Below are 26,403 nucleotides of genomic sequence, written 5' to 3' on the forward strand. Positions count from 1 at the left end.
GTCGGGCTCTGTGCTGACAGCTCAGAGCCTGGAGCGTGGTTCAGATTCTGTGTCTCCTCTCTCTCTCGCCCACTCATGCTCTGTCTCTCTCTCTGTCAAAAATAAGTAAACATTAAAAAAAATTTTTTTAAGTTAAAGTTTGTTAGAAATGTTTGCTCATCTTGTGGAACACTTGCCGAACAAGTTACTCACAATCCAAGGTTTTAGTGTACTATCTTCCCCCATTCTTTGCTTCTGGAACTCCTTTTTTCTCCACTATCTTCTCCCTCTGGAACTCATTCTTTCCTTCTGGAACTTTTGTGAAATGAATGCTAAATCTTTTTGTTCTATCAAGTTCGTTTCTTAACTTTAAATTTTCCATCTTTGTATTTCTCTGAACTGCATTCTGGGTTATTTCTCAGGTCTATCTTCTGATTCATTAAATCTCTTTTCAACTATATCAATAGTTTCCTCTCCTCTGAAAAAATGGGGTAGGTTGGGTCCTCCACTTACTACCCTTCCAAAATGAACCTTTGGATTTCGAGCGCAAATAACATGAACTTCTTGGGCTTTTCCTTTAGTCCTGTTGTCAAATTCTCTTAATTGCTTCTTTCCATAATCTTATTATAGTATCCTACAGGATACTGTAGGTATCCTACAGTATCCTATAGTATACTACATTATAGTCTCCAGAGATGAAAATAAGAGACAATATTCAAATATATCTTGAGGTTAAGTATTATGCGGTATTACTTTACAGCTAATGTGTAATGTCCTTCTAATGATAGACTCACTTATGTAAGAATTTTTTCATTGTAATTAAGGCATCTCTAAGTTAGTCATCTCGTATTATTTAACGGACCACAGTAACTATGTTCATTTTATCCTTGTAGTAGATGTGGCTTTACAATTTTTTTATTATTGTTTTGGTCTAAAAAAATGCACTTTACAAGCAAAAACAAGGGTTCTATATAAATCTCTGGTTATATCACCTCACACCCATAGGATTACTAGCATTACAAAAAATAGAAAATAACAAGTGTTGGTGAGGATGTAGAGAATTACAACCCGTGTTCACTGTTGGTAGGAACATAAAATGGTTGCAGCCGCTATGGAATACACTGTGTCAGTTCCTCAAAAAACATGAAAAATGGAATTACCAGATGATTCAGTAATTCCCCTTTTGGATATATAGCCAAAAAAACCTGAAAGCAGGGATTCAGAATGATGTTTCTCATCCGCTTTTATCGCAGCATTAGTCACAAGAGCAAGAAGCAGAAAGACCCCAAATGTCTATGGAAGGAGACCTGGAGAAACAAATGTTTATATCCATACAATGGGTATTAGAAAGCTTTAGAAAGAAGGAAATTCTGACCCAGGCTCCAACACAGATGAACCCTGAGGAGGATATCATGTTAAGTGAAGCCACCCCCAGCAGACAAATCCCCCATGATTCCGTGTATAGGAGGTAGCGAGAGTAGCGACATTCATAGGGACAGAGGGCAGAATGCTGGCTGTCAGAGAGGAAATGGGGAGTTGTTTAGTGGCACAGCTTCAGTTTCTCAGGATGAAAGAGCTCCAGGGATTGGTCGCACAACATGATTATACATAATACTAGCAAACTACACACTTAGAAATGGCTAAGATGGTGTATTTTTTATTATGTGTATTTGACCCCAATTTTTTAAAAACCAAAAAGTTATAATCATTTAAATAAAATAAGACCAATTATACAGCTATGGTCTTGCATCTATAATAGGAGATGAGTTAGCAGGGTAGGAAATTCTCCAGGGCCTCTAACACTAATAGCTACTCTATGGTACTCTCTTGCCCCACGTCACTCTTGGACCTGAGATTCTGGAAGATGCCCCTTGGTTCTAATTCCCCAAACTCTGGGATTAAGTCAGGGAAAGAAGCAAACATTTTTAGAAATAGTTTCTGTACATGACAATAGGATTTAGGAATCTCCTGGGTCATCTGCAAACTTTGCCCTCCTTCAAGTGATTTACAATGGCAAACATTTGTATTATATAATACCTCAATCCTGTACTGAACAGACGTCTGGGCCAACTCCTTTCCATTCTGGGGAACAGATGTTCCCTGTTTGTCATTGTTTTCCAGCGTTTAACTGCTTTTTGATGCCCTCATTTTATTTCTCCAGGATTATTTTCTTATTCTTTTTTTTTTTTTTTCCTGAGAGGTTTTTAGTCAAAGCTTCTTGCAAATCCAAATAAATATGTTTGCTGAGTTTCCTTTGCTTTGTATTTTTAAAATCTCTTCAAGAACCTTCCCGATAGGTTATTGATGGGTCAGATACACTTGCTCCTGGTCATGATCCTGCTGGTTACCCAACTAGGTTACAGTTATCCGACTGTTCATGTTCACAGGCAAAAGCCGCAGGAAGCTCTGTGATCTACATTTGCCTTTATTCCAGAGTTTGAAGCCAGAGGCCACAAGTGACTTTCTGCCTCAGAAATAGTTGCAATTGTGAAAGATAGTATTAGATTTCCTTCATGTTTTGGCCCCTTTTTACACTTCTTACAGAACCTTAGCAGGCTCAACACCATCAGTCACAAAAGGCTGATGGGCTTTGAAATCGCTCTGCAATTTTTGTCTTTATATGCTCCACCTCAGTGCATTTTAAGGGCATAGTCTCCCTTGGGGGGCGGAATGGGGTGGGGAGGCACAAAATGCCCCCAATACCTTCTGCAAAAAAACTGACGCACACCGAAAATTTCAAGTGGCTTTTAAAGTTCTATTTTGCTCGTTGATCAGTTTCTGATAACTATCCACTGACCGTAAAACCTTCCTGCGGTCTGGGAGGACTTTTGAACACCAACCGTTACGGGAAAGCAAAGGAAGGGCTGCTGTGTACAGACTGCGTACAGCAAATAAGAGCCCAAACGTCACCTGCCTTTTATTTGGCAATCCATGCAGCTCGTGGAAACTTCTTCATTCAGGAGGCGACGCAGAACGTTTCAGCCAGAAGACCACCCACTTTTGCTTGGAGGCCTAGGTTATGACTTCTCCTTGGCGGAGCCAAAGTGGCCTACGTGACACTGTCCAGTCCCCCAGCGCCACGGACAGGATTACCCCAATTCCCCCAAGATGGTTGTTGCGCTCTGAGCGGACTGCCTGTGATGTCCACTGAAAACAGGGCAGCTCAGAATTTTTCTCTGTTAAGAGTTTTAGGCCTGCCAGTCTGTTGGAATGGGGAGGTGGGGAGGTGGGAAGCACTCTGTTTTGACTTTTGATTTTACAGTGTATTGGAAAGACGGTTACAAGAAATGGAATTGTATGTATGCGTGTATGTATGCGTGGGGGAGGCTTCTGGAAATCAGGAGCCTCGGCACGCCTATTCTTGGGTTGAAGATCCCCGCAATGGTTAAAAGCGCTTCCTAACCTGTAGAGGTGTCAAATCGCGGGGACCGCGTTCCGAAACGAAGACCCACGGATTTGGGAGTCTGCGTGTTGCGGCAGATGAGGGGCGTGGCGGGCTCGGGCTCCAGGCTCTCGGCGCCCGCGCCCTCCCCGGGGCTCGCGACCACCCCGCGCCGCCCGTCTCCGCCTCGGCCCCTCCCCCCGCCCCAGGCGCCGCGAGGCGTGCCCACCCCTCCCCGCCCCCGCCGCGGTGGGCGGGCCCAGGCCGGGCGGGGCCGGTGGGCGCGGCGCCCCGGCTCCTGGCTCCGAGGAGACGGCGGGCGGCACTAGGGGGAGCTGCTGGCGACGCCGCCGCGCCGGCCCCCCACGCCCGCGGCCCCGAGCGCCGCCTCCCCAGCCCGCGCCGCCGCGATGGCGGAGGACAGCGAGTCTGCGGCCAGCCAGCAGAGCCTGGAGCTGGACGACCAGGACACGTGCGGGATAGACGGGGACAATGAGGAGGAGACGGAGCACGCCAAAGGGTAGGCGCGCGGGCGGCACGGGGCGCGGGGAGAGCGCGCGGCGCGGGCTGCGCTCGGACGCCGGGTCCGGGGGCGCGGGCGGGGCCGGGGCCGCTCTGAGGGGGCTGGAGGTCCCCAGGCCCGCTGAGGTCCGGCTCCCGGGGGCTCGCGGGCGGCGCGGCGGAGGCGAGGCCCGGGGTGGGCGGGGAGGCGCGGGCCCCCCGTGCGGGGACCGGCGACGCCGCTGTCACCTGCCGCGGGGCCGGCCGGCCCCTGCTCGTCCCCGCCGCCTCCTGAGTCCGGCCCCGGCCCGCGGTGCGACGTGCGGTCCTGGCCGGTGTGCGACTCGGCGGGACCTAGGGGAGGCGCGGTCCCCGTCCCTTTGTGGCGGCCCCGTTTGTGGGAAGTCGTCCCCTTCCGTTCCTTGTCATCCTCTCCTTAAGTCCTTCTAGACCTTCCCACCCCTCCCCCAGCCTCCACCACCTCCAGAAAAAAAAAAAAAAAAAAAAAAGAGGAGCTGATGGGGGGGTGGGGGCAGTGGTTTGACATTTGCGCCGGGTCGGTTGCTCGCTGGAGGCGCGGAACTGCGGAAAGTTGTGCTTCGCGGCCGCTGTCCCCTCCCGCCCCGCGCGGAGAGCCCCCGCGGACGCGCGGGTTTGCCACTGCCCGGCGTGCCTGCAGAGCTCCGTAAAGCAGGTCCGGTCCGCTGATTTGGGCTCAGGCTTGGGGGCCAGCTCCCGCTGGTCTGAACAGATCCTGCTTGCAAAGCGGGTGTTTGATCTCCAAAGCCAGAGGCACCAAGGATTTTAGCACCCGATCAGGTTTCCTCTGATTCCTTTTCACTGGCCGGCTCCTCTTTCTCCCCCGCAGACTAGATTTGCTCTCGCTTTGGAGAAAAGATTGCTTCCGGTTAAGGGTATTGAAGTTCTGTTTTTAGAGTCTGGGAGGGGGGAGGCGGTCATTTTAAATAAGACTGGTGTCCTTAAAGGTGGTGTTTGCATTACCCTTTTACCCCGTCGGCTTCACACTGCGCTGGTACCGAGCACTTCCTGCCGCCCCTGGGATGTGAGATTTTGCAAACCGTGGTGACTGAAGAAGTGGGTCAGCTTGAAAACATGATAGGGAGGCCTTAGACACAGATGGCTTATTTATTCAGTTCATGGAGAGGATTCTTTCAGTGATTGACGATTTAAAGTGTAAAGCATTTGCATTCTGTTTAACGTCTGCTTGGAGATTTGTTTAAGAAAAGAACTTTTACTGAGCTTTTAATGTGTTAGAAAATATTAAAAGAGATCAAGAAAAAGAAAAGCTGACTAAATCTTTCTCCCATTTGCAAGTCGCTTTTTTTTTTTGTAATGAATTCTTGGGTGGCGCCTCCAAGTACCGAATGTTACAATTCAAGTCTAGAATTTCTTTAAGAGGAAAGGAAATTCTTACAGAAATCTGAGCCTGAGTTCTGTTTATGCAGTGATAGAAATGTGCCTGTGATAGCTAGCTAAATATAAATTTGCTTTTGAGACAATAGCGTTAGTGCTAGAATGGGCCCAGGTGCACATGGGACGGGTTACCCCAATAACTTCAGCACCTGTTCATTATCTTTCTGAGGAGACCCTGGACTTTTCTCTTCTCCGCTGTAATTTCTGTTATTAAGTCTTTGGAAGGTTTGAGTTGTACCTCCTTGCCTACACAGTCCAGAACGTCCATGCTACAGAGAATTATTTATCTGTGTGTCCACTGATCTGGGAAGCCGTGGCTTCCTTGGCTGTGTGAATTTCCCAGATCGGCACCCAGAGGCATCTCTCTGTCCCCCTCAGAGGTTTTCAGTCTTGTACATTCACATAGCATATATTAGCACAGTTACTCGAAATGTAGAGATGCCCAGTACACAAGTATTTTAACCAAGAACGGGTAATACAACAGCTTCTAGTGGTAAGAGATTGATATAATGGATTTTTTTTGGTAGTCTGTTAAATGTGAGGAGAGCAGTAAAAATTCATGTTGCTGGGCTTGTTGGACTGCTTTTTTGGGGGGTTTGAATTTCGATGGTGTGTGCCAGATTTGGGGGTATTCGTGTTTTATTTGACTTGTGTACTGATGATGGTATGGCTCAGTGAAACCTGGATTTTTTTCTTACATCGCTCCAGTTTGTAAATGTTAACATTTGAAAAGAGGTTTTCTCTGCTTGACCTCTTCCTTCTCTACCAGTTTAAATTAAATTACAAATAAGGAGCCTTTGGAGGAATGCGTAGGTAAACACTCTACTTTTTAATGATGAATTGTTGAAGCGGCGCCTGGCTGGCTCAGTCAGTAGAGCCTGCCACTCTTGATTTTGGGGTCTTGCGTTTGAGCCCCACGTTGGGTGTAGAGATTACTTAAGAATGATTAATTATCGCTTTGAGGCCACGAGGTATGGGTCAGTACACAAAGCAGTAATTTACTAAATACTATCCTGGTGGCCAGAAGGAATTAATTTCCTCCCACTATTGAGTATGCAGTTGACGCTTGAACAACACTGGTTTGAAACGCACAGGTCCGGTTATACACGGATGTTTTTCCATAAATACAGCACACTATGCAAATATTTTGTCTCTTCCTTATGATGTTCATAATAACATTTTCTTTTTTCCAGCTGGCTTAATTGCAAGAATACCGTATATAATATATATACAAAATAGGTGTTCATTGACTGCTCATGTTATCAGTGAGGCTTCTGGTCACCACTGTGTCGTTAGTAGTTAAGTTTTGGGGGAGTCAAAAGTTATACAAAGATTTCTGACAGCGTAGGCATTCAGAACCCTAACACCCCCGATATTCAGGGGTCAGCTGTCATGTATTTACTGCTTGTTTTAGACATATTAGTTGCAACTAGAGCCTTAGATAAAAGGAAAATACCAAATTAGATTCTTTTGCACCAAAATGTCAACATTACTATGTATGCTTTTCTTCTTTCATTTTCATGGAATTTTCTTTATGGACTTAAAAGATCATTGCACTTTTGTGGATAATATTTCAAGCCCATGAATGAAATGTTTTATGCTGTGAAAAGACCAATAAAGGATTACCTAGATTGTTTAAATAACTCCCTTGTAACATATGCCTCACAATTAGGGGAAGTAACCTTGTAAAGAGCATGGAGGGAACTTGAAAACTGTCAAGCAAATTGGAAGTTCTAAAGTAATTGTGTTTGTACTGAATTTTCTTAACAAAGACTTTCTAAGTAGATGAAATTTTACTTCAGTCCAGCTTTCTATGTGAATAATTAGAAAGGGTTCAGATGACTGAAGGTTTCTGTTCTACTGGGGTTGACTGCTACTAAAGAGGTTCCCTTTAGGGTGACTTCCCGTGCAGCTTTCCCAGGTGGGTTTGAGGTTAGGTAAATACTCATGGACCTTTAATACTTCTCTCCGTTTGATGCATAGGTGGTTTCTGTTACTTTCTTCGGAAGGGATTTGGGGAAACTTTGAGGACAGGGCAAATTTCACTATTTTCTCATTCTTGCCCCCCCCCTTTTTTTTTTTTTTTTTTTTTTTTAGTTTATTTATTTTGAAAGAGAGAGGGTGCACACAGGAAGGGTAGAGAGGGAGAGAGAGAATCCTAAGCAGGCTCTGCACTGTCAGCATGGAACTCGATGTGGGGCTCGAGCCCGCGAACTGCCATGAGATCATGACCTGAGCTGAAAGTTGGACGCTTAACCAATTGAGCCACCAGGCACCTCTGGTCCTTGCCCCATTTTATGCATCTTTTCCCCATTTGTAAAGTACACTGGGTGGTGGTAATTATCTCTTACTCGTCCTGCCACACCTCACACGAAGCATAGTTATTGGCCAGGGTTGGAGGCATCGTCACACAATTGGCCCCAAATAAAATTAGCGTTCAGGTCGGCAACAAAACCAAATCCCTTTTCTGGCTTTACCAACACCGATTTTCACAATGCAAAAAAAAAAAAAAAGGAAAGAGAAAAACATTTTCCTAGACAGATTGATGGCTTTTATCTCCTTCCCACCAAGAGCGTTTTCCTCAATATTCAGTGTGGTGGAATAGGAGGCAGCTACCAGGAATATTTACCTAGGGAGTAACATAAACATTTATGAATATGCCGTTGTTGGCAGATGAATGGCCAAATTATTCCCTGAGGTAGATATGAAATAGTTGTAGTATTTGAGGGTTATTCTGAGACATTTTTAAGACTTTTTTTTTTTCTCCTTAGAAAAATGAAGGTCTGGTATTTGGTAAAGATTAAATCTTTGGATTGAACAAAGAACAAAGAATGTAACCTCTCTTCTCCCACACCCCATATAGGGGGGACATTGAAGTTATTCTCTGCACAGTATATTGTTCTTTCTGACTTTATCTGTGTATCATTGAGACCGGCTGTGGGAACTTCGTAGGATAATTCAAAGCTGCCCTTTCTGAAATCTGATCTGTTATCAACTGTGTAGATCTAAATGGAAAGGTGTGTTAACAGCTTATGCCCAAGAACTCCCTCAATTCCAGTAACAGTCTGAAATCATCAAATGTCTGCTCTGACTTGCATCTGAAATGTGGTATCACTTTGGGCTCAGAACAAACTTTTTCCAGAAGTTTACCTAAACTCTGGAAAATATCAAGGTATGGGACACACTCTTCATCATGCTGAAGTTGTTTGTTAACACAAGTGTCCACACTAAATATATAGGAGTTACAGTCAGTTGCTTAGTTAACTTAGGGAGTGGAACCAAATTCTGTACCAAGTTCAAGAAAAAGTTGGTTGATTTTTTGTTGTTGTTGTTCTTGTATTTGAAAATATGTTTCTGACTTTTATTCATTTTAAGAGTAAAATATGCAGTATTAAAAATTCAAGCAGGGGTGCCTCGGTGGCTCAGTTAGTTAAGTGCCCAACTCTTGATCTCAGCTCAGGTCTTGATCTCAGGGTTATGAGTTCAAGTCCCACTTTGGGCTCTGCAGTGGGTTTGAAGCCTACTTAAAAAAATTCAAACAATAAAGCATATAAAGAGTTGAAGGCGCCTGGTCATCTTATTGACTAGAGAAACCACTATTGACAGTTTAATCCACTAACATTGTAATGTATATTAAAAAGTACATATTTGGGGCGCCTGGGTGGCGCAGTCGGTCAAGCGTCCGACTTCAGCCAGGTCACGATCTCGCGGTCCGTGGGTTCGAGCCCCGCGTCGGGCTCTGGGCTGATGGCTCAGAGCCTGGAGCCTGTTTCCGATTCTGTGTCTCCCTCTCTCTCTGCCCCTCCCCCGTTCATGCTCTGTCTCTCTCTGTCCCAAAAATAAATAAAAAACGTTGAAAAAAAAAAATTAAAAAAAAAAAAAGTACATATTTAACATAAATGAGATCAAACTTTACATGGACTCATTTGTTACCTTATGTTTTTCACTGACTATTAGTGTTGTCTGCTAGAACTTTCTGCAGTGATGGGAATGTCCAATAGCTCTCACTAGCCACCTGGAAGATGGTTAGTGTGACTAAGGAACTGAATTTTAAATTTTATTTAATTTTAATTAATTTAAATTTAAATGGCCCTTTCTGTGGACAACTCAGATCATATCCTGCTTTTGACTGCTTGAAGCTTCTCTGGTACTCAGAATATTTCTTTATTCTTCTGTTGTCTTTCCTGGATATTCGACATTTCTTCCTTCTAGCTCTATACCCTACTTTTCTTCGAAACTCTGAGAATGATCTTTAAGTTTTGAACAAGTATGTTTTTATCTGTATTTCTCTATCAATGTCAAAAATTAACCATTATCTAAAATATTCTACCAAGACAAAACACGTAGGATATTTGACTTTTCCTTCCTTTACATGTTCTAGGTTTTGTTGGAATAGTCTGGAATTTTAATTCCATGTAGCTTTTTTATTTTTGCCCTTATATTCCATTAAAACTTTTTTAACTATTACATTATACTCACATCCATATTGTCAAAAACTTCTTAGACTTTCCTTTTTTGTTGCTTATCACTATTCCTTGTAAACCATACCTTCTTTTTTTGAGTACTTTTTCTTTTTTTTTCAGTTTATTTATTTATTTTGAGAGAGACAGAGTGAGTGGGGAAGGGGCAGAGAGAGGGAGACAGAGGATCCAAAGCAGGCTCTCTGAGAGCCCCGTGAGAGGCTTGAACTCACGAACTGCGAAGAATATGACCTGAGCCAAAGCTGGATGCTCAACCAACTGGGCCATGCAGGTGCCCCTCATTTTTTTTTTTTTTATTAGAGTATGCAGATGATATATTTTCTGAATTCTTGTATGTCTGGAGATGTCTTTCTTTTGTCCTCATGCATAAACCACAGTCTGGGCATGCGTGTAATTCTGTAATAATCATTTTTCTCCAAACTCCACAAACGGTTTATTATCATCTGGCATTTAGTGGCACAGATGTTATTTCTCTGCCAATCTGCTTCCCTTTCTTGTATAGGAAACCTTACTCTTTCTTTGTTTTGAATTGCTTTTAGTCTAGAAGTTTCTAGGATTTTTCCCCTATCTTTCTATAACCTGAGGGTTTCTGCATCCTTTTACATCCTAGAATCACACTTTTCTTTAATATCTGAACACAGTGGCTCAAGCTCAGACAGGATGATTGCGGTTTCTTAGAGCCTGAGGCTTTCACGGTCCTCAGCCTGCCCATCGCTAGCTCCAAATGCTTTCGGCTCCTTTCCGTTTTCTCCTCAGACCTTTGACCCTGGGTCACTTTGTTGTCTGTCATCCCCTGCCCCCAAGAACCACTAAGGTAAGGCTGTTGTGCACACCATTGACTGAGGGTTTGTGAATAATGAGGGGGAGAGGTTTGATTATAGCGTAGGGCAGAAAACAACTTATTCGCCATCAGACATCACTGTTCACCAAAGGGATTGATTTCCTGTCCGTGCCCGTCCCTGGGCCAGGGCTTCGCACATGTTCTTGGGGGTCCTCTCTCCCCGAGTGTGTTCTCTACATCTTCCCACCTTTGCCTCCTTCTCCAAGTTCAAGGTCTGGCTAAGGTTTCCACTGAAGGTGATAATCCCTGCCAGAGGCCCTACAGCCCTTCCTGCCACAGTGAGATCTGTGGTCCTTTTCAGAAAAGGAGATCATAAACAAGGCTGACACCTCCAAACATGTCTGCAGAACATGAACGTGTGTCCACCTGTCTGCTCACCAGTAGGCTGGGCACGGACGCCGTGCTTGCAGGCTCTGATTTTTGCCATATCTGGTGCACTGAACATACTGGCGGCCTAACAAAGATTTATCAAATGGATTCAGTGGTTCTTAGTCCCCCTTGACAAATTAATTTCTAATTTAAAAAGTTTCCCCCTATGTGCATTAGGAATATGTGAAGGATTTTTTTTTTTTTCTCCTAATTCTCATTGAAAGGACTAGAGATGTAGAATTCTCTGTTGGGCTCTGTGCTGCAGAGGATCCGGTGTGTAAAATAATTGCTAATTTTTTGAACTTCTGGTATGTTCTTACTTCGTGTATACATTTTTCTTGTTGAACCTTTGTAGCAACAGATGAGGAGAAGGGGGCTTTTCCAAGTTTATGTAACTTGTGCAGGCCACATTTCAGATTCAGATGTAGGTGTTGGGCCTCTTGCCATGTGACTGTAAACTCTCGCCTGTGCACTAAACTGCATGGACCGTAAATCAATAAAGTAGTGATTTGTTTGATAGTGTTTCACGCTTATCTCCCTGGAGGTCAGAGATTACCAACCTGAGCACCTCTTCAGTTACTTTTCTCAAGTGTAATGAGTACAGTAAATGTCAGTGAGTTTAAAAATAAATGAATGCATTTCCTCATTTAAAAAAATTTTGCAGCTTGATTACAGAGAGCCCTCTTGAATTTCTCTTCAGGCCCGTTAAAGGACTAATTTTAATTATAGCATCAGTGTAATTTGCAGTGAGATCTTTTTTCTTCTTTTCCTGTTTCATGGCTATCTCCTCTCCCTTCTGGACCAAATTCTGTAGCTGCCCCCCCATGGCCTCCTGCAGGCCAGCATCCTTCCCCTGGTGCCCTCTGCCTCCCAGCACTGTGATGGGTCAAGCCTCCATAGTCAGTTTACTAGAAGAAGCAAAACGTGTTCGGGAGTCTGGTGTTGAGCAGCTCCCGTGGACGGCACTGCTGGAGGAATCCACTTGAGCCTGCTGGTTCCCTCTGGTTCACACTGGTTCCCAGCTCCACACAGCCCGGCTGGTTTGACACTTGAGAGGGTAGTGCTTTTGTGGGTGTTTTGGGTTCCTGTAAGTTAGGAAGTTCTTCAAGCCACAGGAGAAGATCCAATGCACACATCACCCAGCAGGCATCCCAAACAGAGGTGGGATTTTAATTGTACAGTTTCTCTTTTGTGAGCACATTGTGTTTCTGTTACTGCATCAAACACACACACATACACACACACACACACACACACACACACACACACACACACACACACGGGAAATATGGGCTCCTTTATTCCCACGGCAGTGTTCACTCATGTTCAAGTTCATGTAGTACATTCCGAGAATGATGGTGATTCAGTTAATATGATAATTGCCCATAATTTCTTCATTTGGTGTTTTTGGGGCATGGGGGAGGGATACTTGCTGTTTACTATCCTTTGGGTGTTGATTAACATTTTGTAGAAACTGAAGAAAAAAAACAATGAAAGCAGAGATTTTTTTTTTTTTTTTTTCCAAATGAAGTTCACAGGTTGCCTGGGTGGCTCAGTTGGACTCTTGGTTTTGGCTCAGGTCATGATCTCACGGTTTGTGAGCTCAAGCCCTGCATTGGGCTCTGTGCTGACAGTGGAAAACCTGCTTGGGATATTCTCTCTCTGTCTCTCTCAAAAATAAATAAACTTTGGAAAAAACTTGCTTTTGCAAAAGCACATCGTTGTTTTTTAAATTTTTTTTTAATGTTTATTTATTTTTGAGAGAGAGAGAGAGAGCATAAGCAGAGGAGGGGCAGAGAGATGGGGAGACACAGAATCTGAAGCAGGCTCCAGGCTCTGAGCTGACAGCACAGGGCCCGTTGCGGGACTCAAACTCACAAACTGTGAGATCTTGACCTGAGCCGAGGTCGGACGTTCAACTGACTGAGCCACCCAGGTGCCCCATCATCATGTCGTTTTTAATAGAGAATGTCAGAATGTATCATTAGGCAAAAAGACAGTTCCTTGGTATATATCTTAAAAAATGTGATCTACTCTTCTTGTCCTGCAAGTTCCTGTCATTTGGTGTCCCGGGAACATCATAGCCCTCGCTGAGTCCTGTGACACGACTGGCCGCTCCATCTTACGACTTGGTGGAGACTCATCATCGTTCACTCAGTCTGCTCTTGGGCTCTCGGTCCGCGGCTGCTAGGGGGCCCTTTCTCCCAAGTCAGCTCTGTCTCCTTCCTGCTGCCTGGAGTGTTTCTGTCCTCCCTGCCGCCGGTCGCGGTGTGTGTGATGGGAAGTCACACGTGAACCCAGCAGACGTCCTGGGGCTGGCAGAGAACAAAGTAGAGGGAGCCTGGCCCCTCTTGTCACAGAACGTCCTTGTGGGGCACACGGAGACTCCCGAGAAAGAAGTGAGCTTCTGTGCTGGATGCTCTGGGATTGGGACGTTACCCGACACAGCCCGACCCGTGTGCTAACAAATACAGCGTTGGTGTATTAGCTGTGGCTCCATATCCACCTTAATTTGTTAAATTAAAGAATATTTTGAATAGGTTGTTGAGCGTATGGTTGCGAGATCCAAGAGGCACAAAAGGGTGTCCTGTGGAAAGGGAGTCTCGCTCTCCCAGCACTGAGTGTCCCCCTTCAGGAGCAGCTGCTGTTGCCGGCCGGTGGCCTGTCCTTGCGATGGCGTATGCCGGTCCGACATACACAGGGACACGGGTGTGCGTGTGCACGCGTGCGTACTTACACGTGCCTGTGCAGATGGTAGCGAGCCGGACCGCTGCCGCACCTCGGTTTTCCACTTCACGGTGTATCTCTGAAATACAGGTATCGGAGCACATAGACCAAGCTCTTTTTTAATTGTTTGAAACAATATTTTTTAAGTTTATTTATTTTCTTTTTATTTATTTATTTATTTATTTATTTATTTTTTATTTAAAAAAAAAATTTTTTTAACGTTTATTTATTTTTGAGACAGAGAGAGACAGAGCATGAACGGGGGAGGGTCAGAGAGAAGGAGACACAGAATCGGAAGCAGGCTTCAGGCTCCGAGCTGTCAGCACAGAGCCCGACGCGGGGCTCGAACTCACAGACCGCAAGATCATGACCTGAGCTGAAGTCGGCCACCCAACCGACTGAGCCACCCAGGCGCCCCAAGTTTATTTATTTTCAAGAGAGAGAGAGAGAGCGAGCACGATCAGGGAGGGGCAGAGAGAGAGGGAGACACAGAATCTGAAAGGGGCTCCAGGCTCCGGGCTGTCAGCGCAGAGCCCGACGCGGGGCTTGAACTCACGAACTGCGAGATCGTGACCTGAGCTGAAGTCGGACACTCAACCGACAGAGCCACCCACGCAGGCACCCTGACCAACCTCTTTTTTTAAAAGGCTGTATGGGGGCACCTGGGTGGCTCAGTCGGTGAAGCGTCCGAGTTCAGCTCAGGTCACGATCTCACGGTCCGTGAGTTCGAGCCCCGCATCAGGCTCTATGCTGACGGCTCGGGGCCTGGAGCCGGCTTCCGATTCTGTGTCTCCCTCTCTCTCTGCCCCTCCCCCATTCATGCTCTGTCTTTCTCTGTCTCAAAAATAAATAAACGTTAAAAAAAATTTTTTTTTTAAAGGCTGTATGTTGGGGGCACCTGGGTGGCTCAGGGTGGCTCAGTGGGTTGTGTCCAACTCTTGAATTCGGCTCGGGTCATGATCCCAGGGTCCTGCTGAGCATGGAGCCTTCTCAGGATTCTCTCTCACTTTCTCTCTCTCTCTCCCCTCCCCTTTCTGCTCCCTTCCTCTGCTCCTCTCCCCCCCCCCCCCCCCCCCCGCCTGCATGCTCACTCTCTCTTAGAAAGAAAGAAAGAAAGAACAAAAGAAAGAAAGAAAGAAAGAAAGAAAGAAAGAAAGAAAGAAAAGCTAAAAAGTTGAATGTTGTATCATTGACTAGGTGTGCCATTATTTAATCTGTCCCCTGTGAATAGATCATGAGGTTGTTTCCTTTTTTTTTTTTTTTGTGCCAGTAAGCAGTGCTGAAATTAATATCTTTGTATGTATATCACTTCTCCAAAATATTTCTTTTTTTTTTTTTTAATGTTTTTTTATTTCTGAGGCAGAGAGAGACAGCGCCTGAGTAGGGGAGGGGCAGAGAGAGAGGGAGACACAGAATCAGAAGCAGGCTCCAGGCTCTGAGCTGTCAGCACCAAGCCTGACGTGGGGCTTGAACTCACAAACCGTGAGATCATGACCTGAGCCGAAGTCGGTCACTCAACCGACTGAGCCACCCAGGCGCCCCTCCAAAATATTTCTTAATGAATATTTTAGTGTCTTTTTTAGCTAACAAGCATTAGAGAGGCCATGCGGCGTATTGAAATTAGTATTAAACCAGAAATCAAGAAACTTCTGTCACTAAGCCTCAATTTAATTTCTCTGAGCTCTGGGGTGCCTCTGTGCTTTTAAAAAATTTCCTTGTCTCTTTCCTCTACCAGCCCAAAGTGGACTGTGACCTTTAGCTCCCTTCTGGATTGGGGATGGCATAGCCTTCTGTGCTTGAGAACTCCCAAGTTCACTTTTGTGATTCCAGGTGCTGGCCTCACCTGTTGCTATGACAGCCGCATCACTCCTCAGACACGGGTTTTCTCTCCACAGCCATGTAGATCTTGCCCCTCACTTCTTCACAGGATTTTTCTGGGGGAAGAGAGCAAAATATTTTGCCACACTCTGTAACTACAAGGATTTCATGTACGTATGGAATGTTTCTGTAATGAGAGATTTGATGAGGTCCGTGATCAGCATTAGGATATAGAAAAGAGGTAGAAAACAAAACTGTGTGGGGCGCCTGGGTGGCCTAGTCCGTTAAGCATCCAACTTCAGCTCAGGTCATGATCTCACAGATTACAAGTTCGAGCCCCGCGTCAGGCTCTGTGCTGACAGCTCAGAGCTTGGAGCCTGCTTTCAGATTCTCTGTCTCCCTCTCTCTTTCTGCCCCTCTCCTGCTTGGACTCTCTCTGTCTCTCTCTCAAGAATAAATAAACATTAAAAAATTGAAAAAGAAAAAGAAACTGATATGTAAAAGAATTTAGAAGTAGGAATATCATTTGAAAAGCACACTGGTAAAAAAAAATAAAAATAAAAATAAAAAAAAAATAAAAAAAAAATAAAAAAAAAAAATAAAAAAAAAAAAAAGGGGCGCCTGGGTGGCGCAGTCGGTTGAGCGTCCGACTTCAGCCAGGTCACGATCTCGCGGTCCGTGAGTTCGAGCCCCGCGTCGGGCTCTGGGCTGATGGCTCAGAGCCTGGAGCCTGTTTCCGATTCTGTGTCTCCCTCTCTCTCTGCCCCTCCACCGTTCATGCTCTGTCTCTCTCTGTCCCAAAAATAAATAAACGTTGAAAAAAAAAAAAAAAAAAATTAAAAAAAAAAAAAAAAATACCAGAGAACATTATTAAAAAAAAAAAAAAGAAAAGCACACTGGTATATTAACTTTACTGATGCATTAATATTAAATATAATAATGCTAATACAATATGGCAATGACTCTCAGCCAGGAAAAAGATTTATTTATGGCTTGTTAACTATATCTGCCTCTGACAGGCCCAGAAATGGGAAAAGTCATGTAAGTAGGAGCTGCTGTATATCAGTTATTCTTTTTTTAATTTTTCTATTTTTAATTTTTTTATGAGAGAGAGAGAGGCAGGGTGTGAGGCAGGGAGAGGGCAGGGAGGGGCAGAGAGAGAGGGAGTCACAGATCAGAAGCAGGCTCCAGACTCTGAGCTGTCGGCACAGAGTCCTACATGGGGCTCGAACTCACGAACCGTGAGATCATGACCTGAGCTGAAGTCATATGCTCAACTGACTGAGCCACCCAGGCGCCCCATATCAGTTATTCTTTCAGAAAAATACCGTGAGCATGAGTGAGAGAAGGTCATAGGAAATAGGTAATTTTTCACTAAGTTGGACTGTCTTGAGGGATACCTCATACCTTTTAAAAATTTTTTTCCACTTATGTTCATCATTTCATCTTTAGGAACAGTTTTGGCCAAGAGACAAAGAGGTAAGCATTTGAGAAATGTGTTTGTTGAGGGGCACCTGGGTGGCTCAGTGGGTTAAGCATCCGACTCTTGATTTCAGCTCAGGTCATTATATGGTTTGTGAGTTCGAGTCCTGCATCTGGCTCTGTGCTGACAATGCAGATTCTCTCTCCCTTTTTCTCTGCTCCCCCACCCAAAATAAATAAATAAAAACTTTAAAAACAAAAAGAAATTTGTTGAATAGGTGAACAATTCGTACTTTGTCTTTTAATTTATGCAATAAATTTAAAGATATATTTAAAAATTTCATTTTACATTTTAAATATTTCTTCCCTTACTCTGATCTTGGACTGTCTGCAGACAGGCCTTAACTTCACAAACTGTAAATCACACTAGACTAGTTTCTTGCTAATGCATATTGATAAAATTTTATTATAATTCACATTAACTCTTACCAGAATTGGGTTTTATAGGAAGTAGGCACCAGAATTGTTTGATAATAAGGAAATGATTATGGCCAGAGAACGCTAATGAGGACACATTTTCCCACATTTACATTATGGTAAGAGTTGAAAGACTAAAAAATTTGGAAGCAAGCAGATATCTCAAAAAGGGGGATTGTTTAGCAAACGGTAGACCAGTAGCGAGCAAAGGAGTCATCCAGCTGCTTCTACCCCAACTGGGCCTGGGTTGAATCTAGGGCTTACTGAAGTCACTGCCCGCCTCCCAACACCTGCGTAAACATTGACGCTGTTGGCCGGTCCCACTGTGACCTCTACCCAACTGCAGCCCCCTTGGCTGACCTTTATAATGATCTCTGACCTTCACTGGCCATAAACTTGGGGGGGCATCTTTGAGCTCTGAGCCTTCCAAAGGCAGGTCCGTGATTTACTGCTTGATTGGAGATAAGGTGATTTACTGCTTGATTGGAGATAACGCCGCTTTGGAGAGCCTCGGACATATATTTCCTGCATCAGCCCCATGAGGAGAACGAATGTGCTGAAAAAGGCACGAAGCCACCTAACTGATGAGGTGGCTGAAATCTTCGGGTCAGGCGATAACACAGCCACATGATGGCAGCTGGAAGGGTGGTGACACCTCACTCTGGACTGAGTGTTACACTCGGGAAGAAAAAGGGTAAAGGAGTCATTCTTGGAACTGCACGAATGAGCCGCTGACTAGAACAGACTGACTCTTGAATCTGAACCGTGGGTCAAATCCATTATTGAACTGGGTGGCCACATGATCAACATTGGAGATGGCTGTCCCGATCCAGCATGAGGAGAGGCTTGAGGCCAGCGCACCCGAAGGATTTGACTCTACCTTGGCCAACTTCCCACAGCTGCGGGTGCGAATTCTCCTCTGTCTGCAGGGCACTGCTAAGCACCTGTGGGTTACTTGTACCGTTCCTAAACTGCATCCAAACCTCCTCATGCATTGTCCCCTGTAGTGCCTTTCCATCTAGTTATGGGATTTGGCATCCTAAACATAACATACACACAGCACTAAACATCTGTTATAATTCATTGAAAAACCAAGAGGCTGATAAAAAATGTTCAAAGATCACGAATAGGCAGTTGACAAACGAAGACCTAAATATTGCCAGTGTATATCTAAAAAGATGTTCAGCCAGCGGAGATGCAGGGAGGAGAGGCGTCATGGTGTAGTAATTGCGTGGGCTCTGGAGCCCAGACCGGCTGGACTCGCGTCCTGGCCCTTCTTCTTGCAACTTTCACCAGGTTCCTTCATCTCTTTGGATTTCAGTTTCCTCTTCTGTAAGACGAGAAGATCAGCCTAATAGCACTTGCCTTACAAGTTGTGACTGTGCACAAGGTTGACATCTGTGAGGTGTTTGGTTAGCACAGCACCTGGCACGGTGAGTGCCCCGCAAAGCTGCTGCCGTGGCTGGTGGGGGCGAGGATGGCAGCCAGCGCTAGATTGTTCTCCAGAGTGGCTTTGTCCATTCACGTTTCACCAGTGGTTATACGGGCGTTCCTTTACCTCCCATCCTTCTGATATTGTTAGACTTGCAAATGTTAAACAAATCAGCAGATGAAGAGTAGAATCTGAGGCGGTTTTGTTTTCATGTTCCTTCTGCCAGGGAGGTGGATGGAGCATCTTGTTACGACTTTTTTGGTGGTTGGAGATTCCTCTTTTGTGAAGGGCTTACTCATAGCCCATTCTTCTGTCAGTCTTTTGTCTCTTTCTTATTGATTTTTTAAATTGATTTCTCATTCACACAGCAAATATTTATTGAGGATCTTTTGTATGTCAGACACTCCTTTAGGCGCCAAAAATACAAAGGGAAATGCTGTTTTGTGCATTCCATGTACTAGTTAGAGGAAGAATAATAAATACATAGCACAGGGGCGCCTGGGTGGCGCAGTCGGTTAAGCGTCCGACTTCAGCCGGGTCACGATCTCGCGGTCTGTGAGTTCGAGCCCTGCATCAGGCTCTGGGCTGATGGCTCAGAGCCTGGAGCCTGTTTCCGATTCTGTGTCTCCCTCTCTCTCTGCCCCTCCCCCGTTCATGCTCTGTCTCTCTCTGTCCCAAAAATAAATAAACGTTGAAAAAAAAAATAAATTAAAAAAAAAATAAATACATAGCACAATTTTAGCTACCAGTAAGTTACGAGAAGAGGTAAAGCAGGGCAATCATAAAAATAGTTAACATTGAGTGATTTCTGTGTGCCATCTACCGTACTAAGTTCGTACATGTATTAATTCGTTTTCTTCTTGCAATTCTTCCTGTCTGTTCAAAACTCCATCCTTTTACGGCTGTGGAAACTGAAGCACAGACAGGTTAAGTAATATATTCCAAGTCACACAGCTAGAAAGTAGTGGAGCCAGAATTAAAAACCAGGTGGTCAGACCCCTAGCTAGTGCCTGCAATCCTAGCCCGGATGTCGTGTTTTCTCTCTGTGCTGTGCTGGGGAGAAAATGGGAAGGCGAAAAGAGCTTTTTGTGGATTCTGACCATTGGTAGTATTTTATCATGTGCCTTATGAATATCTTGTCTCACTATGTAGTTTAACATTTTTATTTATAATGGGTTTGCCACAAAATATTTAACTCCGATGTAGTCAAGTTATTGCCTTTTATTTGTGGTTTGTTTTTTTGAGTCCTTGCATAAGGAATGATTTCCTTCACTGATGTTAGGAAGCTGTTATCTCATTCTTTCAGTTTTTCATTCAACAGGTGTTTACTCAAGCACCTACTATATTCCAGACACCATCCTAGGCCCTGGGTGGATGTTAACTACACTGACAAATATCACCGCCTTCAGTGTTTTTTTTTTTTTTTTTTTTTTAATATATGAAATTTATTGTCAAATTGGTTTCCATACAACACCCAGTGCTCATCCCAAAAGGTGCCCTCCTCAATACCCATCACCCACCCTCCCCTCCCTCCCACCCCCCATCAACCCTCAGTTTGTTCTCAGTTTTTAACAGTCTCTTATGCTTTGGCTGTCTCCCACTCTAACCTCTTTTTTTTTTTTTTTTTTTTCCCTTCCCCTCCCCCATGGGTTTCTGTTAAGTTTCTCAGGATCCACATAAGAGTGAAACCATATGGTATCTGTCTTTCTCTGTATGGCTTATTTCACTTAGCATCACACTCTCCAGTTCTATCCACGTTGCTACAAAAGGCCATATTTCATTTTTTCTCATTGCCACGTAGTATTCCATTGTGTATATAAACCACAATTTCTTTATCCATTCATCAGTTGATGGACATTTAGGCTCTTTCCATAATGTGCCTATTGTTGAGAGTGCTGCTATAAACATTGGGGTACAAGTGCCCCTATGCATCAGCACTCCTGTATCCCTTGGGTAAATTCCTAGCAGTGCTATTGCTGGGTCATAGGGTAGGTCTATTTTTAATTTTTTGAGGAACCTCCACACTGCTTTCCAGAGCGGCTGCACCAATTTGCATTCCCACCAACAGTGCAAGAGGGTTCCCGTTTCTCCACATCCTCTCCAGCATCTATAGTCTCCTGATTTGTTCATTTTGGCCACTCTGACTCCGCCTTCAGTTTTAAAGTTATATTTTCTAACTTTGGGTCTTTAACTCATTTAACATTTGTTTATTTTTTTGAAGTATATTTCTTTTGAGAGAAAGAGAGAGAGCAAGCACAGGGGAGGGGCAGAGAGAGAGAAGAAGAGAGAAAATCCCAGGCAGGCTCCGTGCTGTCAGTGCAGAGCCTGATGCGGGGCTCAGTCCCGCAAACCACGAGATGGTGATCTGAGCTGAAATCAAGAGTCAGATGCTTAACTGACAGAGCCAACCAAGCGCCCCTAAAATTTATTTTTGTAGTTTGTGGGAAGTACAAAACTAATTTTAGTTTTCTCCACAAAGGAAGTCAGTTTTCCTGATACTATTTACTGAAAGTTCATTTCTTCAGTTGTTGGTGATGTGATCATTGTCATATAGCAGGTTCCTGTACATCATGGGTTGTTACTGGTCTGCCTATGCTATTTCATTGATCTCTTTGTCTGTTATTGAGCTCTGTGGTATTTTTTTAAATGTTTCCTTTGTAAAGGCATTGTGATTATTTTTTTTCAGTGATTATATTTATTTCCTTTTTTTTTTTTTTTAATTTTTTTTTTCAACGTTTTTTATTTATTTTTGGGACAGAGAGAGACAGAGCATGAACAGGGGAGGGGCAGAGAGAGAGGGAGACACAGAATCGGAAACAGGCTCCAGGCTCCGAGCCATCAGCCCAGAGCCTGACGCGGGGCTCGAACTCACGGACCGCGAGATCGTGACCTGGCTGAAGTCGGACGCTTAACCGACTGCGCCACCCAGGCGCCCCTATTTATTTCCTTTTTATTGAAGAATACTTCACATACAACATAACGATTCAATATTTAAATACATTACAAAATGGTCACCACAGTGAATCTAGTCACCATCTGTCACCATATAAAGTTGTTACGATATAATTGACTATGTTCCCTGTGCTGTACATTACATCCCCATGCCTTATGTATAACTGGAAGATTGTACCTCTTAACCCCGTTTACCTGTTTTGGCCATCCCCCTACCTACTTCCTCTTTGGCAACCATCAGTTTATTCTCTGTATCTATGCATCTGTTTCTGTTTTATTTGTTCATTTGTTTTGTTTTTTAGATTCCTCATATAAAACATACAGAACTTGCCTTTGTCTGACTTCTTTCACTTAATGTAATACCCTCTAGGTCCATCTGCCCTGTCACAAATGGCAAGATTTCATCCTTTTTTATGGCTGAGTAATAATCCATGGAGTGTATGTATGTATGTGTAATGTCTGTGTGTATATATATGTGTGTATGTATATATATATGTATACATATATATATAGTCACTTCCATATCTTGACTATGATATATAAAATGCTACAGTAAACATAGGGATGCAGATATGTTTCTGAATTAGTGGTGTTTTTTTTGTTTTTTTTTTTTTGGATAAATACCTAGAAATGGAATTAGCGGATCATGTGGTAGTTTTATTTTTAACTTTTTGAGAAAACTCCATACTCTTTTCCACATTGGCTTCACCAATTTACATTCCCACCAACAGTGCATGAGGGTTCCCTTTTCTCCACATCCTCGTCAACACTTGTTATTTCTTACCTTTTTAAGAATAGCCCCTCAGACAGGTGTGAGGTGTGACCTCATTGTGGTTCTGATTTGCATTTTCCTAACGAAGAGTGATGTTGAGCATCTTTTCATGTGTCTGTTGGCCATCTGGATGTCTTCTTTGGAGAAATGTCTATTCAGGTCCTCTGCCCATTTTTTTTAAATTGGATTATTTTTATTATATTGAGTTGTATGAGTTCTTTATATATTTTAACATATTTATATATTAACCCCTTCTCAGCTATATCATTTGTGAATATCTTCTCCCATTCAGTAGGTTGCCTTTTGTTGATGGTTTTCTTTGCTGTGCAAAAGCTTTCAAGTTTAATATCGTTCCATTTGTTTATTTTTGCTTTAGTTAGCCTTGCCTGAGGAGAGAGATCAAAAAATGATGTTGTTAGGACCAGTGTCAAAGAGCTTACTGCCTGTGTTTTCTTCTGGGAGTTTTGTGGTTTCTGGTCTTCTATTTAGGTCTTTAATTCACTTTTAGTTTATTTTCATATTTTGTATTTCATATATGGTGTAAGAAAGTGATACCGTTTTGTTCTTTTGCATGTAGCTATCCAGTTTTTCCCAATACCATTTATTGAAGAAACTGTCTTTTCTTCATTGTATTTTCTTGCCTCCTTAGTGGTAGATTAATTGACCATATAAGCCTGGGCTTATTTCTGGGCTCTTTATTCTGTTCCTTGATCTCTGTATCTGTTTTTGTGCCAATGCCATACTGTAGTGATACAGTAGTTTTATAGTATAATTTGAAATCCAGGAGTGTTTATCCTGCAGCTTTGTTCTTTCTTGAGGTTGCTTTGGATATTTGGGGTCTTTTGTGGTTCCTACAAATTCTAGGAGTATTTGTTCTAGTTCTGTGAAAAATGCCATTGGTATTTTGACAGGGATTGCATTGAATCTACAGATGCTTTGGGCAGTATGGACATTTTAACAATATTAATTCTTCTAACCCATGAGCATGGTATATCTTTTTTATTTATGTGTATCTTCTTCAAACTCTTTCATTAATGCCTTATAGTTTTTAGAGTATAGATCTTTTACCTCCTTGGTTAAATTTATTACTAGGCATTTTATTCTTTCTGGTGCAATTGCAAGTGAAATTGTTTTCTTAATTTCTCTTTTTCATAATTACTAGTGTACAGAAATGCAGCATTTCTTCTGTATGTTAATTTTGTACCCTGGAACATTACCAAATTCATTTATTAGTTGTATTAGCTTTGGAGTGGAGACTAAAGTTTTCTATGTATAGTATAATGTTATGTATGAATAATGACAGTTTTACTTCTTCCTTTCCAGTTTGCATCCTTCTAATTTTTTTTCCTCACCTAATTATGTGACTAGGATTCCAGTACTATATTGAATAAAAGTGGTAAGAGTGGGCCTCCTTGTCTTGTTCTTGATCTTGAAGGAAAAGTTTCTCTCAACTTTTTTCATTGTTGAGTATGATATTAGCTGTGGGTTTATCATATATAGTCTTTGCTATGTTGAGATAAATTCTCTCTGTACCCACTTTATTGAGTTTTTATACTAAATATGTGTTGCATTTTGTCAAATGCTCTTTCCGTATCTGTTGAGATGGTCAAATGATTTCTTATTCTTTGTTTTGTTAATGTGCTGTATCACATTGAATCGATTTGTGAATATTGAACCATCCTTGCATCCCAGGAATAAATCTCACTTGATCATTCTGCATGATCCTTTTAATGGATTGTTGAATTCAGTTTGCTAATATTTTATCGAGAATTTTTGCCTCTGTCTCTATCAGGGATATTGGCCTGTAATTTTCTGTTTTTGTATTGTGTATGTTTGGTTTTGGTATCAGGGTAATGCTGGCATCATAGAATGAACTTGGAAGCATTCCTTCCCTCCTCTTAGTTTTTGGAGTAGTTTTAGAACAGATATTAACTCTTCTTTAAATGTTTGGTAGAATTCACCGGTGACACTGTCTGGTCCTGGAAGTTTGTTTGTGAGAGTTTTTGATTACTGACTCAATTTCATTACTAATAATGGATCTGTTCAGATTTTCTATTTCTTCTTGATTGAGCCATGGAAGATTGTTCTTTGGAATTTATCCATTTCTTCTATATTGTCCCAATTGATATATAATTGTTCATAGTAGTCTTTTATGACTCTTTGTATTTCTGTTGTATCAAATATAACTTCGTTCATTTTTTATTTATTTGAGTCCTCTCTTTTTCTTTTTTTTTAAATGTTTACTTTTGAGAGAGAGAGACAGAGACAGAGCATGAGTTGGGGGGGCGGGGGAGGGGTAGAGAGTGGGAGACACAGAAACCACAGCAGGCTCCAGGTTCTTGGCTGTCAGCACAGAGTCTGCACGGGGCTCAAACTCATGAAGCGCGAGATCATGACCTGAGCCAAAGTCAGACACTTAACTCACTGAGCCACCCAGGTACCCCGAGTCCTCTTTTTTTCTAGATCAGTCTTTCCAGAGGTTTATCTTTTCAAAGAATGAGTTCTTAGTTTCACTAACCCTTTCTTTTTTATTTTAGTCTCTAATTAATTTATTTCTACTCTGATCTTTATTATTTCCTCCTTTCTAACTTAGGGTTTTGTTTGTTCTTCTTTTTCTAGTTCCTTTAGGTGTAAGTTTAGATTATTTATTCGAGATTTTTCTTCTTTCTTGAAAAGGACTTGTATTACTCTAAACTTCCCTCTTAAAAATGCTTTTGCTACATCCCATAGATTTTGGAGTATTGTATTTTCATTTTCATTTATCTCAAGGCATTTAAAAAAATTTCTTCTTTGTTGTTTTTTGTTGTTATTGCTGACCCATTGGTTGTTCAGTAGCATGTTATTTTGTCTCTGCATGTATGTGGTTTTGTGTGTGTGTGTGTTTGTTTTTTGTTTTATTTTTTTTCCAGTTTTCTCCTGGTAGTTGGTCTCCAGTTTTAGACTGTTGTGGTTGGAAAAGATGCTTGATATGGTTTGAATCTTCTTAAATTTACTGAGACTTGTTTGTGGCCTAGCAGCCTGTATCTCTCCTAGAGAACATTCCACATATACTTGAGAAGAAATATGTATTCTGCTGTTTTTGGATGGAAGACTCTGTATATATCTGTTAAGTCCATCTGGTCTAACATGTGGTTTAAGGCCACTGTTTCCTTATTAGTTTTCTGTCTGGATGATCTAAGTGGGATGTAAAGTCCCCTACGATTAATGTATTACTGGCAGTTTCTCCCTATTTATTAACACCTGCTTTGTGTATCTCGATGCTCCATTGTTGGATGCATAGATACTTACAAATGTTAAATCTTTTGTTGGATTGCTCCTTTTATCATTATGTAATGCCCTCCCTTGTCTCATGATATAGACTTTGTTTTAAAGTATATTCTGTCTGGGGCACCTGGGGGGGCTCAGTCAGTCATGCAACTGACTCTCAATTCTGGCTTAGGTCATGATCTCGCAGTTCACGAGATTGAGTCCTACATCGGGCTCTGTGCTGATATCCCTACTTGGGATATTCTCTCTCTCTCTCTCTCTGTCTCTCTCTCTCTCTGTCTCTTCCCTGCTTATGCTGTCTCTCTCTCTTTCTCAAAATAAATGAATAAACATTTTTTAAGAATTTAAAGTATATTCTGTCTGATATCTGTTGCTACCCCAGCTTTATTTTTGTTTCTATTTGCATGGACTGTCTTTAACTATCCCTTCACTTTTGGTCTGTGTGTGCTTTTAGGTCTGAAGTGAGTCTCATGTAGGCAGCATGCAGATGGGTCTGTTTGTTTGTTTGTTTATTTATTTTCCATTCAGTCATCCTATGTCTTTTTTCCT

General features: G+C 42.8%; 1 protein-coding gene across 4 annotated transcripts in view; it reads left to right on the plus strand.

Moving 5' to 3' along the window:
* Positions 1-3,690: 3,690 nt before the first annotated feature.
* NMT2 (N-myristoyltransferase 2) overlaps positions 3,691-26,403 on the plus strand; it is a 79,561-nt gene continuing 56,848 nt past the window's right edge. For 2 of the 4 annotated variants that reach the window (XR_015254008.1, XM_086714861.1), the window contains exon 1: positions 3,696-3,881. Coding sequence is in view for 3 of the 4 variants with exons in the window: in XM_086714861.1 (XP_086570987.1) it covers positions 3,772-3,881 (110 nt within the window). In the remaining variant the exon portion in view is untranslated. Of the gene's footprint in view, positions 3,882-26,403 lie in introns of all 4 variants that reach the window. The other 2 variants (XM_086714863.1, XM_086714862.1) reach the window with 2 other exon arrangements.

This window comes from Puma concolor, chromosome B4 (genome assembly GCF_028749965.1).
Source record: "Puma concolor isolate L17-30 chromosome B4, mPumCon1.1.hap2, whole genome shotgun sequence".
NCBI lineage: Eukaryota > Metazoa > Chordata > Mammalia > Carnivora > Felidae > Puma > Puma concolor.